We start from the raw sequence: 18,673 nt of genomic DNA, 5'->3' as shown, positions 1-18,673 counted from the left end.
AAAATGCTGACATCACGTGTGCGACCTGTGTTTACACTAGCCGACAGCATGGATACCCTCAGAGCTGCGCTCTGTCACTACCCGATCCATCAGTTGTCCAAGCGCTTTCTGCTTGTTTGTTTTTGCAAGCAGAATTACAACTCCTTGCGGAAGACCACAGACGAAGGACGAGGTTAAGAACGGGGGAAGTACTGCCGCCTACAGGTCTGGCATGTCCTTAACAACGTATTTATCCGGGTACGTGTGGACAGAGTTTTTTTTTAAAACGCGGTGGTGTGGATGCAAGTTTTTGGAGGGGCGGATATTAGTTTTTAAAAAACCCGGCTACGTGTGGACTAGGCCTCAGAGTGACTGATCATTTTCAAAAATAAACGGAGCAGATTGTAAAATTCAATCAGTGTGTCGGACAAAACGTTACTGATAAATCACGCAAAAGCTCTGACGTTTATTCTTAACACATTTTCTTTCCTTAAGCGTATTAATCTTCCAGCTCTGGCTGCGTCGTCACTTACGTGCGGACTTGCTCGTGCAGCTCTTTGCGCGACCAATTGGGTGCTTTGATCTGGCCGTATAGCAGCAGGTGTTCCTTGGTGGTCATGTGATCAAACAGAACATCATACTGCATGCAGACTCCCAGCTCTCTGCGAACTTTGTCGATGTTGGCCTGCATGTCTTTGCCATAAACCTCTATGGAGCCCGACGTTGGGGCATAAAGCCCGGTCAGGAGAGACCTACACACAGAAAACGTTAAAATGTTGAGTCAAAGTGAGACAACAGGCTGTGACAAAACTTTTGTTACTATAAATTCCTTCTAGGGTCATTGTTTAATTTTATTCTGCTGCATGTTTCCCCGGTGAAGAGCATCAGCAAAATGAGTCCCATTTAAAATGTAAATGTAAGTGCTGCTGTTGATGAAGACCCATCAGACTAATCCCTACCACAGTGCATTTGCTGTGCCAGATTTGGACATAAAAATCTCCCTGTCAGCAGCAGAACACTAAAATGATTAAAGGGATGCATTTATCTAATCTCAAAAGTGCCCGTGAACAGTATATAATGGTTGCATCGTGTTTAAAAGAAGAAAATGAACAAATGAGATGCCCCACATACATGGTGGTGGTCTTGCCGGCTCCATTGTGACCAAGCAGCGAAGTGACATGGCTCTCGTAAAAGGAAATGTTGAGGTTTTGTATGGCTGCTTTGTCACCGTACATCTTGGTGAGACCATGCAACTCAACACCCACCGGGAGCTCCAAGAAATCCTCACCAGTCTGATGAGCAAGTGTGCTCTTGCCTGAAAGAAATATGGAAATTGAGGTAAATATTAAAGCAAAAATCTAGAGTTTTCCACTTTTCAGGAATTAAGTTTGATTGTCAGTTATCTATAAAAGTGATAGTCTGACACTGTACAGCGACATATTTTAGGCAATACAACAATTATATTTTGTTAAGCCCGCCCCCCATTTCATAAAGCCACATGCAAGTTGAATGAAGACTGCAAAGACACTGAGTCATGGAGCAGCTACGATCGCCTTCACAGCCACGAAAAATTCTGATTCCATGACTGCCTGCTTCTACTTGAAGACACATGAAAGTAAAGAAAGGTCTACGGACTAAACTTGCCAAAAAGCATCTCAAAGTCTAGCAAAAATGTCAACATTGGACCGTATTTTCAATGGTGGAAGGATCTCAGCATTCAACTTGAATGTCAAACAGATGCAGAGTTGGCAACATTTCATATGGACAAGTAAGTCTTTAAATTATATATGTGTGGATAAACAACATGAAATGAAAATAATTTTTATTCTATAGGTGTGCATTCACAAGAGGCATGAAAGGCCTCACTCTTAGCTTTATCGAGGAAGCAGAGAGAGGGCTTAAAGGTGCAATGTTATTTTTTTACCACCTTTAGGTAGTGCCCTCTGAGAAAAAAAACTCCTGATTTTTGCTTTAAAGGCGAGGTAGGAGTTCCTGGAAGCTTTTGAGCAGGTAACTTTTTGAAAAAACACAATTTAGAAATCCAACCCCACATTTTTTCAGCCCCTCCCCTTAGCCACACTTTCAGAATACAGCAGAATACCAGATGCAACGGATATTGTTAAACAGCCATGAAAACAATGTTATATTACTTTTTGAACCTCTTGTTGGCACCTTTTCAGCTATAATCCCTAATATAACACACCTACATAACCCTATAACAATGTAGCATGCTAGCTAATAGGGCTGTACTGCAAATGTAGCATGCTAGCTAATAGGGCTGTACTGCAAATGTAGCATGCTAGCTAATAGGGCTGTACTGCAAATGTATCGCCATCGTGATATCAGCATTTGCAATACACATCTCAAGGAACAGAAAAAAATCCAGAATGAATGGTAAGCTCAAATGTTTGCTTCACATAATGCATTTTGTTAGTCAAACAAAAGCATGACGTTTTTGACAAATCAAATAGAGTTCTTCACCCATTTGGCCAATCGGATGGGTTAGATGTCCACCCCCTGGGCAGACAGCACTTGGCTAGCAAACACGAGTTAGCTTCGTTCTGCTCCTTCTGCCAATTCTGCTTTTCTAAGCATCTACTGATTGCCTTTTCTTGTTCATTTGCTTTTTCCCTTTCCTCACATTTTCTGATCACAATTTTTGCTTTTCCCATTTTTTTGTGATTTTTTGTCATTTTTCAAATTTCTTTGTTTTTTATTTATTTTTTTGTTCTTGAGCTCAGTATTTGCTTACTTATTTCAAGTCATATCGTCATTGCAATATTAATCGCTGTTATCACACATCACAGGTTTTTCTAATATCATGCAGCACTACTAGCTAATATAGTTAGCTTGGCTCTGGCTTTGCTTGCTGTTCAACTGCTCCTAGCCGAGAGCGCAATTTGTGGTCGGGGGGGGGGGATGTACATTCAAAAATAACTTGAAGAGGTTTTTCCAGGACTGTACATTTGAGAAGTGAATAAAATTATTCCTTTTTTTTTCTTTGACAAAACATTTAATTTTTTGGAAGCCATCAGTATGTGAAAAGCATTTTAAGCAAATATGGCAAAAAAAAAAGCTCCAGGAAAACATGTCCTACTTTTAATTAACAATAGAATTAAGCTGGGATATGTTTAGCGTAGAGCTGGACGATATAGCCTAAAATCAATATCACGGTATATTGAGGATTTCACCTCGATAACAATAAATGGACAATAACTACAGGTATGCACAGAAACAAAAGCTGTCCACTAGATAGGGCTGTCACATTTATTATGTTGAGTCACATTTTTACATTACTCAAGGTGGTACAGCTTCTTAAAAGGACATGAATGTTGCCAACCTTCACACATCTTTTCATTTTTTTATTATCAAATTTATTGACATGGGAAATTTTTCTCGATAAAAGTCAGAAATTTCGATTACGACTAATTTTCGATTCAATGCCCAGCTCTAATTTAGCGTTACCTTTTCTTTTTCCTTCTGAGAGGACAGGCTGATTTTTCATGATGTTGGAAAAGAGAAGCCCTTTGGAACCCCTTGATCCATTGTTACTGAATAGGTTGGTCCAGAAAGAGAGCTGGAAGGGGAAGTACCATGGGGCTGGGATTCCATATTTTCCTGATGGATTTGGAAAAAATAAACAAACTCAATAAGATATAACAAACTACATGGTGAAATCCACCCCTATTAAAAAATATTGACACATTTACCTGGGAAAACCATACGAATGTAACCCCCAATGAAGAAGTACAGGATGGAGTCAATGAAGAGGAGCCAGCACAGCCAACCAAAGGACGCCATGTCTCCAGATATGGGCGAGGTATAGGAATTGCTCCACTGAATTCCTAAAGGAGTGACAAAAAGCACCCCCAAAAAAAGGTTACTTCATTCAGTTTGATTTTAAATAGGCAGCATGTTGATGTTTCCCAGATGATTTAACCTTCTCCTTGAGCCTCGTAGCGAGTAGCGTACTGGCAGGCGTAGCTGAAGCAGGTTGGGGAAAACAGACTCTGTTGGAAAAAAGAAAATGTATTAATGCTTTTGACCAGAGTTACATAACAAGTGATATGAAATTAGAACATCTACAGTCTCCATCTTCACAAATGAATTCTCACCAGAGCGCTCTTCTGGAAGAAGTTTAGATTGCCTTCCAGGGCCATGACCACGATGAAGGGAAAGAAGCAGAGAACGTAGAGGAGACTCCCACTCAGGCCAGCGATGTAGGTTTTATCAAAAAAGGAGCTGACCAGAAAACTGAAGGCAATGATGCTGAGACCGTAGTCGCACAGGTACAGGAAAACAAGGAAGCCATCACTTTTAGGCAAGATGTTTCCACACTTTAGCACTATCAGCAGGATGAAGATGGTTAACAACAGGTAGGCTGTGCATTCCAGAAACCAAGCGAAGAAATGGCTGAGTGGGTTGACCCCCATCATTTTCATATACTGTGAGGAGAAGAAGGATATTATATTGAAGACAAAAACACAACATTTTGTTAAAGATGTTGAGAAAACTCAAATCCGAGAGGCAAAGATTAACATAAAACACATATTTTGTTTTCAAGGAGACATATTATGACTAGTTTCTTAAGCTACAATAGTTCTATGGTCAATACAAAACATGTTTATGAAGTTCTTTGCACTAAATCCCTCTCACGTGAAACAATTTCAGCAGTTTTATTCTTGAAAGTTTCAGTACCTTCCAGAATGAGGCATTTCAGGGCTCTGTCACTTTAATAAAGCAAGCTGGAACTGGCCCACCAACCCAAACCCCTCTAAGGCTGCTTTATGCTGGAAAGCTCTGATATCTCGGGTCTCAGAGCCATTGCTTCTCCAGCAGCCGCTCTCTCTTGCACGTGAGAGGTAGTCCTATTCTACTTTCCCTATTTGTGACATCACAAATGGGGACTTATTGAAACGGCTCATTTTGGGCACATAACTCCTAAAACCAAACACTTATAGAAAATGGTCTGAGTGTCTATAGAAGCCGTAGAGACCAAAATTGCAGCACAAAATGATGCAAAGGTGAGTTTTGAACAATTTGACCCCTTTAAATCTTTTATCAGCCACTCTGGATTTCAGATTCCTTTTGTCAAAATTTTTACGAAAAAAAGCACCTACCTCATGTAGTCTCAGCTCTCTCTCATACACCAGTTTTTTCACAAAGTCAGCAACAAACAACATCCACTGTATCATCAGCATTAGAGGAAAGACAAAAAACATGGCTTCCAGGAACCTGGGGAATACAGAGAATCAGCTGTCAATCAAAATTCTGACACCCAAGAAGATGAATGAGCTCTTTAATCAGTCACTGGCTTGACAGAGTCGAAAGTGTTTCCCATAGCATCATTCCTCTATTAGTTGTAAAATTAATTCATCTAAATTCCATTTCTTCGCACCAGTCATGCCAGGAACCTCGTACGTAAGATTTAGATTTCGGACCTATTATGTCAGAATGTGTGATGCTGAATGAAGACAGCGCCAGACAGAGACAGCGGCCCCTCTGGTGTGTCTGTGATGAGATATCAGCAGTGTGTGTAATAAAGTCTCACACACACACACACACACACACACACACACGCACGCACACACACACACACACACACACACACACACACACACACACACACACACACACACACACACACACACACACACACACACACACACACACACACACACACACACACAGGATGATTTAATACTGACAAGGTTGCATGTCGATAGATATTTTATGTCCAACTGATGTTAGACTAGGCAAATTTTGCATAGAGGACTGGTGTTTCTTTATGGAGGGTTATTTAAGGCCTGAGGGATGTATGAGTGTGTGTTCGGCTTATGCACGGCTTTGGAAAATGAATGCGCAATTACAGTGAATATTCATGCACATGGTCCAGAGCTAATTACAATGTGACAGGTTCTTGTGAATGACTACTTACTGTCATTCCCAAGTGGCGAATGAATAATGAAAGAGAATACATTATTCCACATCAATGCCAGTTTCCCCTCAGAGACAATGTGTATCCTTTCATGTTTCTTTTCACACATTTATGAATCAACTGTGAGCGTGCACGTTTGCATGCATGTTGGAATTGAGGAAACTCACTCGTCCCGCAGAAAGCATGGGTATGGGAAGGGCTGCAGCTGCACAGCTATGTCTTCTATTTTCTGACCAGTCTGGGTTTCAATGATGGCCCGGTCAATGTTCTCCTGAAGATAGATAAACCCCCGGTTGTAGCGCATCGTCCCACCGGCTGTGATGTAAGTGTCCTTTACAAAGTATGGCCGTCGCACTCTGTCAGTACGCATCACGTTGTCCATGTGCATGCGGATGGTGTATCTGACTTTGGGAGGCAGGGATGATCCTGAGAAGGATGGAGAAGATGTGGCCTTGCGCCTCTTTGATGAATCATTGGAGAGCTTGAAGATGACACCTTATGAACACACATCACAACGTTTTTATAATCTCCACTTTATGCGTTTCAGGACTGGTTTAGTTCATATTTACTCACTTGCATAAAGTTCACGCTCTATGGCGAGCTCCTGAGCTGCAGCGTCCATTTCCTCAGTGCTGTTGTAACCACGGTGACGGTCAAACTTGATACAGGAGGAGAGTTTCACCATCAGCGTGGACAGGGTGGTGATCTGATTAAGAATTTGTTTGTTCTGCTCCAGCATCTCTGTCAGGTTAGCTATGAAAGAAAAGAAAGAAAACTATCTTTTTTATAGAGCCTCTCAAGATAAAAATCACGAGGCGCTTCACAAAAACAAAACAAAAAAGGAAAGTATAAAAAAGATTTAAAAAAATTATTAAAAAATATGTTGAGAATGAGAAAAATATTTAAATTGTAATTTAACAAAATGTAAGGAAAGGGAGAGAGAAAATTAATAAGAGAGAGAAATAAGTGGATCCGGGAAAGGTGGAAAGAGCAGAATAAGGAGAGGGTGGTGACGAAAGTCACACAAACGCCAGCTTGAACAAATATTTTCAGCTGCTTTTTGAAGAAGAAGAAGAAGAAGAAGAAGAAGAAGAAGAAGAAGAAGAAGAAGAAGAAGAAGAAGAAGAAGAAGAAGAAGAAGAAGAAGAAGAAGAAGAAGAAGAAGAAGAAGAAGAAGAAGAAGAAGAAGAAGAAGAAGAAGAAGAAGAAGAAGAAGAAGAAGAAGAAGAAGAAGAAGAAGAAGAAGGAGGAGGAGGAGGAGGAGGAGGAGGAGGAGGAGGAGGAGGAGGAGGAGGAGGAGGAGGAGGAGGAGGAGGAGGAGGAGGAGAAGAAGGAGGAGAAGAAGAAGAAGAACCTCTCAAGATAAAAACTCACGAGGCGCTTCACAAAAATAAAAAATGTAAAAATATAAAAAAGAATTTAGAAAATGATTAAAAATATATTTAAAATGAACAAAAATAGACAATTGTGATTAAAAAATGTTAAGAAAGAGAGAGAGTGAATAGGAAAGAGGGAAATCAGTGGATCCCGAGGAAGGTGGAATAGGTGGGGAGAGCAGAATAAAGAGAGAGGTGAAGAAGGTCATACAAAAGCCAGCTTGAACAAGTGAGTCTTCAGCTGCTTTTAAAAGGAGACCACTGAGTCCACTGATCTCAGGCTCAGGGGGAGGGAGTTCCAGAGTCTGGGGGCCACAGCAGCAAATGATCTGTCACCTTTGGTCTTTAGCCTGGTGCTGCACAACCAGTAGGCTTTGATCACTGGACCTCAGGGACCTGCTGGGGGTGTAGGGACTAAGAAGATCACCAATGTAAGATGGTGCTTGTCCATGTAAGGCCCTATAGACCAGAACCAGGATCTTGAAATGAACCCTGAAGTTGACTGCTAGCCAGTGAAGCTGGAGGAGAAGCGGGGTGATGTGGGTGTGTTTGGAGGACTTGGTCAGAAGCTGAGCACAGGCATTCTGAACCACCTGTAGGCGGTTCAGGGAGGTTCTGCTCAGACACGTGAAAAGAGAGTTACAGTAGTCTAAGCGTGAGGAGATGAAGGTGTGGAGAACTGTCTCAAGTTCAGAGCGGGACAGAATGGGACTCAGCTTAGCAACGTTCCTGAGATGGAAGAAGGAAGAGCGAACAAGAGAACTGACATGAGAATCCAGGGTGAGAGCTGGGTCAAAGGTCACAACAAGATTCCTGACAGAAGGTTTGGTGTGAGAAGCAAGCTGACCAAGAGAGTCTCTGACTTTGGGAACCAGCTTGTCTGGGGCACAGATGAGGATTTCAGTCTTATCTTCATTCAGCTGTAGAAAGCTCCCAGCCATCCAGGTTTTGATAGAGTCTAAGCAGGTGTGTAACAGCTGCAGCTTAGACATCTCATGGGGCTTAAAGGAGATGTACAGTTGGATGTCATCTGCATAAAGATGGTAGGAGATTCCTTTGAAGGAGCTCAGGGTGTGCTGAAGAGGAAGCAGATAGAGGAGGAAGAGCAGAGGCCCCAGCACAGAACCTTGTGGGACACCATGGGTAAGAGAGGTGGTGGAGGACCTAAACTTGGAGACGGCCACAGAAAAGGAGCACTCAGAAAGATAAGAGGAGAACCACTCCAGAGCAGTTCCTGATAGGCCTACGTAGTCTCTCAGCCTCTCCAGTAGCCTCTGCATTGGTGCTTCAGGCTGCGAAGGCTGTCATTAAACCAGGGAGTAGGGTTCACTGCAGGAACTGATCTGGTTCTGACAGGACAGATTTTGTCCAGAATGGAGATGCAGTGCTCGTTAAACTGAGAAGTTAAGGAATCTGGGTCGTTATCAGAAGAACAGGGTGGATCAAAAGCAGCAGAAAAATTGCTAGCTGTGCTCTCATTCAGAAAATGAGAACTAACCATATGGCGAGCAGGAGGTGGGAACGCAGAAACTGACAAGTTAAAGAAAATGCAATGGTTATCTGAAATATAATCGTCCTCAGGACAAACAATGTCAGCATTTAGACTCAGGGTAAAAACAAGATCTAGAGTGTGTCCCCTGGTGTGTGTGGGGCCAGAAACATGCTGGGTAAAGCTGAAGGAGTCCATAAGGCTGGAGAAAGTCATGGCAAAGTGATCAGAGGGATCATCGACGTGGAGGAGACCACTAAGTCCACTGATCTCAGGCTCAGGGGGAGACAGCTCCAGAGTCTGGGGGCCACAGCAGCAAATGATCTCATAAAATAAATATTAATAAATAGAATACATACAGAGCTGAAAAAACCCAGAAGTCAAAACAAGATGTCTCTGCAATGCAAGCAAGGTTTATATTTAAAGAGCGAGTTCACTGATGAATCATTTTTGCTCGTTCTTACTGAAATATTATCAGTCACTCTGAGTTTTGCATGCTCAGATTAGAAAAAGCCACACAGTTCTACATCACACTGCAAATTCGCCCATCTTGGCTTGCGACGGGGAAGGCTGCATTTATTCAGCAGCCGGGAGAGAGCAGAGTGCATGTTGGGTAGTAGAAGCTAACCGTTAGCGTTAGCAACTCCACAACATAGCAAAACTCCTTCAGGTTTGTGTTATTTGTGGAGATAAAACATCAACCTTGCAAAGCGAAATGAGGCAGTGGAAGAGTTGCCTTATTGTTAACCAATTAGAGACGAGATGCCCGATTATCATGAATAATAATGAGTAAGACTCCAAATCCTGACTGTCCGGGCTCCACCCCCACCACTTTCACCATACTGGGTGCATTCAGATGGTCAGTCACCTGGAGCCCACCTCCCCCGCGCGCCACCATGCCCTGTTATTTAAAGAGCTCCAACATGAGATGAACTACCATCAGAGAGGGTTACACGTTGGGAAGTTTTCGTTTCCAGGAGCAACACGGAAAGAGGTATGCGCAGACTGTTTAACTGGTTGTGACGTTGTCTGGGTGGGAATATTGACGCAAAGTTAGGGCTTTGTTTGAGCTGCCATGTGCTGTTTTTGTTGTAATTGTTCACTCAGCTGGTTTAACAGTAATCCATACTGGAAGCACTGGGCTGGAATGTAAATGATCCCTGGAGCACTGTCAGCTCCAGTCTTCACCTGCAGCTATTCTGTTTTAATTATTGTAGGCAAAGGAAATGCATGTTGTTTTATAAATGGCATATTAAATAAAGGTTTAAAGTTGTTTTACAAAAAAATAAAATAAAATCCTGACCAACTTCTACTTCCTGAAACAGGAGTGTCAGAGCTTTTAGCCCACAGAAATCGATTTACAAGGCATTAATTTATCACAAATCACAGCAAATGTGTTGAGAAAAAGAGTGAACTTGGTCTTTCAAGAAATTACAATCCTAAAAAAACAATAATGAAAAAAATCTGAGCCTTTATGGAAAAACTTTTTTTCTTTAACAACATTAAATCCAGAAGATTTCTAGCATTTTAGAGAATATTTTTTCTTGTCTTTACACCAAACAGATGGAATAACTTCTCAACCTTGCTGCTCTGTCATTCAGAGGAGCCACTTTGATTCAGATCAGTTAAACCCTTCTGAACAGTTTTAAATATCACAGATTTAAGACTTTAAGCTAACTTAGTAATGAAGCATTTGTTTAATAGGTGTTATTTTAAATTGTGAATTTAACTTTTAGTTATATTCCATTTAACTAAATATAATTATTGCGTTTAATAATTTTGCACACTTTAATATACAGTGTAGCTGTGTTATTCCACATAATGCTAGTTACCTGAAAATGAAGGAATCTTAACAGCATTCACATTTATTTGGGTTGGAGTTGGAGGGAGCATGCAATAAAGCAGGGGCGGAGCTATGAGTTTGACAGAGTGCCCACCCACCAGGGGCAGGGCCAGGCAGTAGCTTGGTGTTGCTATTGCAACACCAAGATGTGGCCAAGCAAGCAACTGCTTAGCAACCCCAGTTATGCTGTAACAACAGTTACAATTTAAAATGTCTACTTTAATGAATGTGCACTTTTTTCACTGTGTAATAAAAATACTTTAACATTTATATCTGGTATTAATTTTAATCATATTATAAATAAGTTTTCCGGTTTGCTTGTTGGAGTTGTAATTTGGTCTTTTATATATAAAAAAGGCGAATTGGCACCTGCTTATTGACACTAAGCAACTATTAACCTTCTGCAGAGAGAATATTCTGATGCCATCCCTGCCACCCAGTGAGGTTCATGATTTTTTTTTTCTCAGAAGCGTCCTCCTGCCCTGGACTTCTCACAGCTGAACCGGGCATCTCCCGGAGTCTGCGGAAGACACAACTGATATTGTCAGCGGTGTAAACTGAGAAAGGACTGGGTGTGAGGGGGAGACAGACGTGCAGAGCGCAGCGGACACGCAAGGACCTTTTCAGGGGTCGGCAACCCGCGGCTCTGGAGCCGCATGCGGCTCTTCCATCAGCTCTCTGTGCTTGTAAAATAATGAATGGATACTTAAATAAAATGTTTTATATTTTACTGCATTAATTTTATATCTGTATGCCAATTCTAAATGTAAAGATTGTCTGCGTAAACCTGAACAGTTCCAACCCGGTCTTACTGTGAGACCGGGTTGACGGGTCACGCTTGTGCGTAATCATATCGGCGCATTCTGAGCTGAAGAGGATGTGAGATTCTGGGATTCTCCTCAGACAGGCTCCTGGATGTGTCGCCACATTGGAGACAGGAACAAGCGCTATTCAGCCAAAGTTTCATCATCAGGAACATTTTCTAAGTGACAAGTCTCTCTGAGAGACAGGCTTTGGAAAACGGTCGCTTCAGTGGGAGGAATATTCCCGCATGGCTCTGGTTCTGCAACGCGCTCAAAGCCCCTCTCCACATCTTCAGCTCGCTGTGCACCTCATGTACGCGCTGACAGTGAGCTGCGCTGAGCGGTGTCCAGCTCAGATGTTCAGATGGGAATCTTTTCTTGGGTGATTTAGCTACATCTGCGATGTGCGAAACGAATAAAATGTCAGTTTGTCTGCATGCGTCGGGGTAATTCTTTCTATTCTTTCTCCGTCAAAATAAACGGTCAAATACGGGAACTATGCGATCAACACAAGCCCTGCTTTTAACTGTTCTGTTTTCTTGTGAAAATTGTTGCAAAGAGATTAAATTTAACTTGATTAACACCAGAGCCAGGCGCACTGCGCCGTTATCTCCGTCACTGTACATGAGGGAAAAACAAAATGATCGGATCCTTTTCTGACCTTCCCCACCTACAAAGTTTAATTACAACAATCAAACGTGACAGAGCCTGGATTTGTATTCTGAACAGTCTAAACATGTTTTAAAAAGAAATATTTTTGACAAAAGTGGCACCTGCTCAGTAAAACCACCAACGGTGAGAAATATCAAAATATTGTAGGCAGAGACGGGCTACAACTTCTGGATCCATTTTATACAAATCATTTTATTGATTAACTTCTGTTGAAAGATAACTTTTACGTACACGAGCGACCGGTATTGGCTGCTGTCACCTGTTGTGATTGGTTAAAGCAGCTCTCTGCTGTGGCTCCCAGTGTTTTCTTTACTGTGGGAAACAGGTAATAATGGCTCTTTGATGGGAAAAGGTTGTCGACCCGTTTTATCTGATGCTTTTCCTCGCACTTACGTTAATCCGGTAAAGGAAACGATAGTTTCATCCGGGTATCTCGTCGGATCTGCTTTAGTCCTCTAAGGCCATTTAATTTGGTTCGGTTCATTTTACTGTTGTTATCTGAACCGGGGGTTCGGGTGGAAGATCCCAGAGGTGATGAGTCATCCCAAACCGCGTCAGTGCGTCGCTGTCCGTGGTCCTGAATGAGACAGAGCCCTTGAGAACTGGCGAGGATTGGGGGGTGTGGTCGGAGGTGTATGCTGCTTAGTCAAGGTGTGTGTGTGTGTGCGTGTGCGCGCTTGGATCGTGCTTGCTGATTATTCCCTGGTGGAGGGCACGGTTGCTGAGAATCATCTGATCTGATCTCTTGTTTTGCACCACCTCCTGCTGCATCCTGAGCTATCTGGAGCATGAAGAACAGTCAAAAATCCTGATTTTTGAAGCATGCGATGACCTCTGGCAAGCTGCAGTCTTTTGGATCTTCAGCTCTTAGCCGATAGCCTGCAGCTAGGATGCTGAGACAAGCTCGGCAGTACGCCTGGCTGAGATTAGAACCTGTCAGAGGTCCTGAAAGTTCACACGAGAGAGTGTGCAGGTCTCGGCCCAGAGCGGGAATCCAGCGTCGGCAACAGTCCTTAAAATTGAAATTTAACAGAGATCCATGGAATATCCATCCATCCATCCATTGTCTGAACCTGCTTGTCCATGTAGGGTCGCGAGGGGGGGCTAGTGCCTATCTCCAGCGGTCAATGGGCAATCAGGCAGGGTACACCCTGGACAGAGTGCCAGTCCATCGCAGGGCAACACAGAGACACACAGGACAAACAATCATGTATACACACACTCACACCTAAGGCCAATTTAGACAGACCAATTAACCTAACAGTCATGTTTTTTGCGGGCTGTGGGAGGAAGCCGGAGTACCCGGAGAGAACCCACGCATGCACAGGGAGAACATGCAAACTCCATGCAGAAAGATCCCAGGCCAGGAAGCCAACCCAGGACCTTCTCGCTGCAAGGCAACAGCTCTAACCACTGCGCAGCCTGATCCATGGAATAAGCATCTAATATATAATCTTCTATCATAGGATTATTTGTGGCTTGAGAGACTTTATTAAACCATGTTATGTTGACAAGCACGCGCGCAGCGCACATCTCATACGAGCTTTGAAATTAAGATTTTTCTATGCCCACCCATTTGCTACGTTCTGGCTCCGCCACTGCACTAAAGTAAAAAAAATAGGTCAAAATAGGCACTCCCCATTAAATTGTGATGGATTTACAAGACCTCTAAGTGGTTTTTTAGGTTTTACCACTGAAAAATGTTTGCTGATGATTGCATGCCATGTTCTACTCTGTTACATTTTAACAAAGACTGATATTTAACCTGACAATAAGCTCAAAATTCAAAAATATCTGTGTCAAAGCTCAACCTGATGGGGAAAAAGTGATCCCCACAAAGAAAAGACAGCCAGAGAAATAGGTTTTGTGCTTTGTAACCTATTTTCTGACATACGTGAGATTCTAATATAAATTTAAGACTGCTGTCTGCAGCTTAGAAAAGTAAGGCTCAGAAAATTACTCACAGAAGTTGTTGAGCGTTGCTTTTATACTGTCGACATTTATGCCTGTTTGCATCTCAATGAATCTCTTCACAAAGGGGTTGTTAAGGGAGTTCTGGCAAGAAGATGGAGAGAGAGAGAGAGAGTGAAAAAAATATGAGCATCATCAAAATTCAGCTGCTGAAACTCACTGAAGACCACTGCAAAGTGTATCTCTAGATTTCCAGACTGCAGCAGGGAATAATCAGATATAAAGACTGCAGATCTGAGTTTTCATACCTGCAGAATTGGCAGAGTGGTGCTGAGAACGCTGGCAGACTGCAGGAGGTAATTTGACGATTCGATCCAGTTCTCCGAATGTTTCTTCAGATTTGCAAACTCCTGCAAGGTGGCATTGGCCTGGACAAAGTCAAGACAAGGACAAGAAAGTGTGAAAATGGTTGTGTTTGAACAAATAAATAAATTCACACCCCAGAGTGTTTGTGTGCATGGCTGTTTGAGTCTGTGAAGACTCGGGTACTGAAAACAAAGTCAGACTTTCTGAAAATAGAAGCACGCTGCGCATACAAATATATTTATACACCTTGTGCAACTCTAGTGTTCCTTTTTACCTCTTGCCAGTGGGGGCGCATAAAGACAAAGAAGTTACTATGACCTAGAAAGTCTTCAAATAGCAGTGGAAGCAAAAAACAAAGAGAGAGACATGATGGAGGAAACAGAACATTAGCTAATTTACTTTCTAAAAGTTAAGTTGGTTCATTAAATAAAGTGCTCAGGCTTAAGTAGAACAAAGGAAAGCAGGGATGCTCACACAAAAGGTGAGTTGAGATCAGTTCTGCAGACTGCAGGCAGGCGAGTACCGTAAATAATTAACCCACCTTAGTCAGCAAAATTTCATATTGTTGTCAGTCAGCAATAAAGTTGCCCACATATACATTCTGCTAATAAATCATAAAAAAAATGTGTGGTGTAGCATGAAGAGGGGGTGAGGTGTCCATCGTTGTACCTTCTTCATGATGTCCCTGGTGATGGGCGTGTCTGGAGTGAAGAGAATATGTCCCATCAGCATCGGTTTGAGGAACGCCCAGGCGATGGCTCCTCCTGTGGTGTTTACCATGTCCAGGTACATGTTCATACAGAAAGACGCTGGAAAAAAAAAAAACAAGAGCATGAAAAGCTGTTTAAAGTCTCATGAAGATCTACACTCATCCTCGTGTCGACGTACAGGAATCTCTTGGAATCTTGAACCTGTCGATCAACTCCTCCCTCTGTTTGTTGTTGGCAAAAGAAGAGCCCGACACGGACAAGTCGGGAATGCTGGAGATTCCAAACAGGGCTAGAATACCGTTGCTACACAAAGCACGGGACAGGGTGACAAATGTAGCTCGGTTGGAGAAGCTGGACCTCATCTGGGCCTAAAAAAATGTAAAACAGCCTTTTTTTTTTTTTTTTTACATAGAGAAAAATGCATGCTGCCAGATACGGAGTTATGAATCAATCATAGTCATAAGAGCCACAGTTTGTATAAAAAAATATAAGTATATCTCCAAAACATTTACATTTCTGTGTTTTGCATGCATGGAAGTTAACATGACATGCAGAAACAATACAAACATGAAGTTTAAACCCCATAATAAAGGTCTGATGAGAACATACACTGCTGGGTGCCATGTTGAGGTCTTGGACAGAGCGCACAATGCGTTGCAGCTGATTGACAGCAGGGGCAATCGTGTTCATCGCTCTTGTTGCAAGCTCAGTCGCCTGCAGCAGGAGTTGGACCAGGCCCTGGATTTCATCAGACAACACAATCTGCAAGAATGGAACCAGCATATTTTTATTTTCCTTGAGAGTGCCCGTAAATGGTAAACACCCTGAATTGTTTTCATTTTCTTTTAAAATGTAACTAATGCTCTCTGGCACCCTTTAACTTCAACAGGATAACAGAATTGTGTTGTTTCTAGGAGAATTAGAGTAAAAAAGATCTAAAGTCGTACTCTGTAGGCGAGTTTCTCCGTGTTTATGTGTTGAGCCAGCAGCAGTAACAACTTGTAAAGCTCTCCAGCAGACATGGAGCAGAGGATCTTTGATGTGTTGGAAGACGATGTGCCGTTGCAGTTTTGCAGGTTCGCCAACAAAGACAACATCTGTGTCAAAAAGCATTATGGGACACAAAAATCAGCCATGCAGCCTAATGTAATACAGAATGGTTATGCTTTAAACATCTCATCCTGTTCATGTTAAATGTCTCTGTGACTTCTTACCTAATTTGATAGTGATTTGGCACAGACATGCGAGCCATCAACAGTGAAACAACAATAAAAAAATTTGGGAAACATTAAATAGCTGATGAATTGTAGGTATTCTTGTCAAAGTGGCTCACCTTGGCATTGCTGGTTGGGAATGGGGCTTCCATTAGTAGGGCAAGAGCTGCAGGATCAACATTCAGGTGTTGCTCAGCAGCCAGAATAAAAGCTGTTTGGTTCCTTAACATTTTCCCAAATGTCACCACTCCTGGAAAAAACATATTCATGAAAACTTCACGTTGTGACATTAAATAAACCTTTCATTTAAATCCCCAAAATCAAATTCTTAGCAAAAATACGCACAGTTTGAAAAGAACATTTAGTTTAAAGCAAGTCCAGCTTTCGAAAATGTGTTTTCAAGGGTTAGCAAAGAAAAACTTTTTTTCTTTTGAATTTTCTAAGGTTTAGGGTCACTTAAATACTTCAGATGACATTTTAATAAACACAATGAATGCTCCATGTTTCAACCTTAATGTTGACCAATCCCCTTCGAATTGCAGCAAGAACCTTCTGAGTGAATGGAGGACTCTAGATTTGTGTTCTGAAGGAGACCCAAATACAAACTGGAGATAATATAACAGCTTCTTTTGAAATTAAATTAAACAAATACCGGCAGGAGATCTTAGCTTTAAAGGAAAATTTCATAGGCCGGGGTCTAATTCAATACAGGTGGTGGCAAAGACTCAGCGGGTGAAAGGAAACTGCATTAAGAAAACTATTAAACAGATACAAACATAAATAAGTAACACAAACAAGAAGCAAAGATTTACAAGTGAAAACCAAGCTGAAAACAACTACAACAGTACAAAAGAAAAATAAGCTAAAATCCAAAAGATAGATGGATCTGGTGGGTGTTTTTCACAGACTGAGAACCTCACCTGGAGAAGAGATGTTTAGGGGTTTCAGGCTGCTGGTGTCAATGCCCAGGATTTGAGTAAACGCAGAAGACCTAGAAAAACAAACAGTCACACCCATGTAATAAAATACGAGCTAGCAATAATAGCATATGAATACATAAAGGATCTAAAGCTCCTTATATGCCCATTACCAGTTTGACTGGAGGTTGTAGCTACTGGGATCGCCAATGAGAATTTCTGTGATGAGTCCCGGCAGAGAGCTTGTGTTCGCCTGCAGATTACTGGCCAAGATCTGCATACTGGGCACCACTGTGTTGCAAAGCTGCCCATGTTGGATGGACATGGTTTCCAGTGTGACCTTCACAGTGTTCACGTCCTCCACCGTACACACCTAAAACACACAGACTGGATTTTAACTCATCCTAACATTCTGCAAAACCCTCTCTCATCCACTTTGAATTGACTGTAGCCTGATCAGTTTCAAGCTAAACACACATCATCAATGAAAGTATCATAATAGAAGGACAAACCTGCAATTTGAGTTGGTTTAGTTGCTTTGTGAACTGTGGGTCTGACGGGCTGATCTGAAGGAGCCGAGTGGCTGTTTGAACGGTTTGCCACATGAGCGTCAGGTTCTCTGTGGTGGGTCGACAAGACAAAAAGACAGAGGGGTGAGAAATGAGCTGAGAGAGACGCTGGAATCTTAAGGAGCGAGGTCTGCGAGGCATCGTGGCATCCCACTGGGCTTCATTATGACACGCACCATTACAGGTTAGCGGTGTCGAGCAACAAGCAGCAAATGATGTGCATAAAGTGATGCTCTGTGCGGGACTGATGGGGCCAGGAAGGCCAGCTGCACTGGATGCTGTCGTGCATTAAAAAACATTTGACAAGCCCTAAGAAAGGCATCACCTAGGGCTGCAAGATGAGATGACAGCATGTTCAATTAGTCCAAAATTAGACAATGGTAATGTTTCATCTCAGGCTGCTCAACACCTAGAGGCCTTTACAGTCACAACAGTTTGCAGAGTGTGTTTGCATGAGAAGAATGTGAGTGGGACTGCAGAGATGCAAAGCTGCTTGCATATGACTCAGTGCACACAAAAAAAATTATCATGCAAACACAGAAGCAAATTAAAAGGAGGTCATAGATGCCCACTTGTGTGAGTGCAAGGGGAGATGTTTAGCGAGGGTGGACAGGATAAGTGATTGAATTCTACTTTGCTAATGAGATTTTAAAAGGTGCTGAGTGGGTTTCTGCTGGAGATGGGCCATGTGGCTTTGGGCTCTTTGGGATCTCAAGCTTAGCTGATGTGAACTCTTATTCTTCATCTCTCCAGAAAGAATACGTGAAACGCCGTCATCGTCTGTACGGTTACAAGAGCAATAACAAAATGTTGTGTGGTCTTCTTTTGGTCTTGCAAAAGCTATGAATTATTGCGTGGCAGCCTTCCAAACTGCATGGCTGTTTAA

The 18,673-nt window shown here is 42.2% G+C and overlaps 1 protein-coding gene across 1 annotated transcript in view; it reads right to left on the bottom strand.

The window, feature by feature from the left end:
- abca12 (ATP-binding cassette, sub-family A (ABC1), member 12) overlaps window positions 1-18,673 on the bottom strand; it is a 95,212-nt gene that overhangs the window by 29,599 nt on the left and 46,940 nt on the right. The window contains exons 29-47 of the mRNA XM_015966708.3: window positions 17,731-17,837; window positions 17,392-17,591; window positions 17,222-17,292; window positions 16,421-16,551; window positions 16,035-16,184; window positions 15,697-15,849; window positions 15,266-15,455; window positions 15,047-15,186; window positions 14,320-14,439; window positions 14,065-14,155; window positions 6,491-6,670; window positions 6,085-6,412; window positions 5,100-5,214; window positions 4,095-4,424; window positions 3,920-3,989; window positions 3,690-3,824; window positions 3,445-3,597; window positions 1,111-1,294; window positions 513-731 (exon numbers count right to left, since the gene is read on the bottom strand). Of these exons, the coding sequence (XP_015822194.1) occupies window positions 513-731; window positions 1,111-1,294; window positions 3,445-3,597; window positions 3,690-3,824; window positions 3,920-3,989; window positions 4,095-4,424; window positions 5,100-5,214; window positions 6,085-6,412; window positions 6,491-6,670; window positions 14,065-14,155; window positions 14,320-14,439; window positions 15,047-15,186; window positions 15,266-15,455; window positions 15,697-15,849; window positions 16,035-16,184; window positions 16,421-16,551; window positions 17,222-17,292; window positions 17,392-17,591; window positions 17,731-17,837 (3,067 nt within the window). The remainder of the gene's footprint in view (window positions 1-512; window positions 732-1,110; window positions 1,295-3,444; window positions 3,598-3,689; window positions 3,825-3,919; window positions 3,990-4,094; window positions 4,425-5,099; window positions 5,215-6,084; window positions 6,413-6,490; window positions 6,671-14,064; window positions 14,156-14,319; window positions 14,440-15,046; window positions 15,187-15,265; window positions 15,456-15,696; window positions 15,850-16,034; window positions 16,185-16,420; window positions 16,552-17,221; window positions 17,293-17,391; window positions 17,592-17,730; window positions 17,838-18,673) is intronic.

Source organism: Nothobranchius furzeri, chromosome 14 (genome assembly GCF_043380555.1).
Source record: "Nothobranchius furzeri strain GRZ-AD chromosome 14, NfurGRZ-RIMD1, whole genome shotgun sequence".
Taxonomy (NCBI): Eukaryota; Metazoa; Chordata; class Actinopteri; order Cyprinodontiformes; family Nothobranchiidae; genus Nothobranchius; species Nothobranchius furzeri.
The sequence above is the reverse complement of the archived record's forward strand: the minus strand, read 5'-3'. Positions and strand labels throughout refer to the sequence as shown.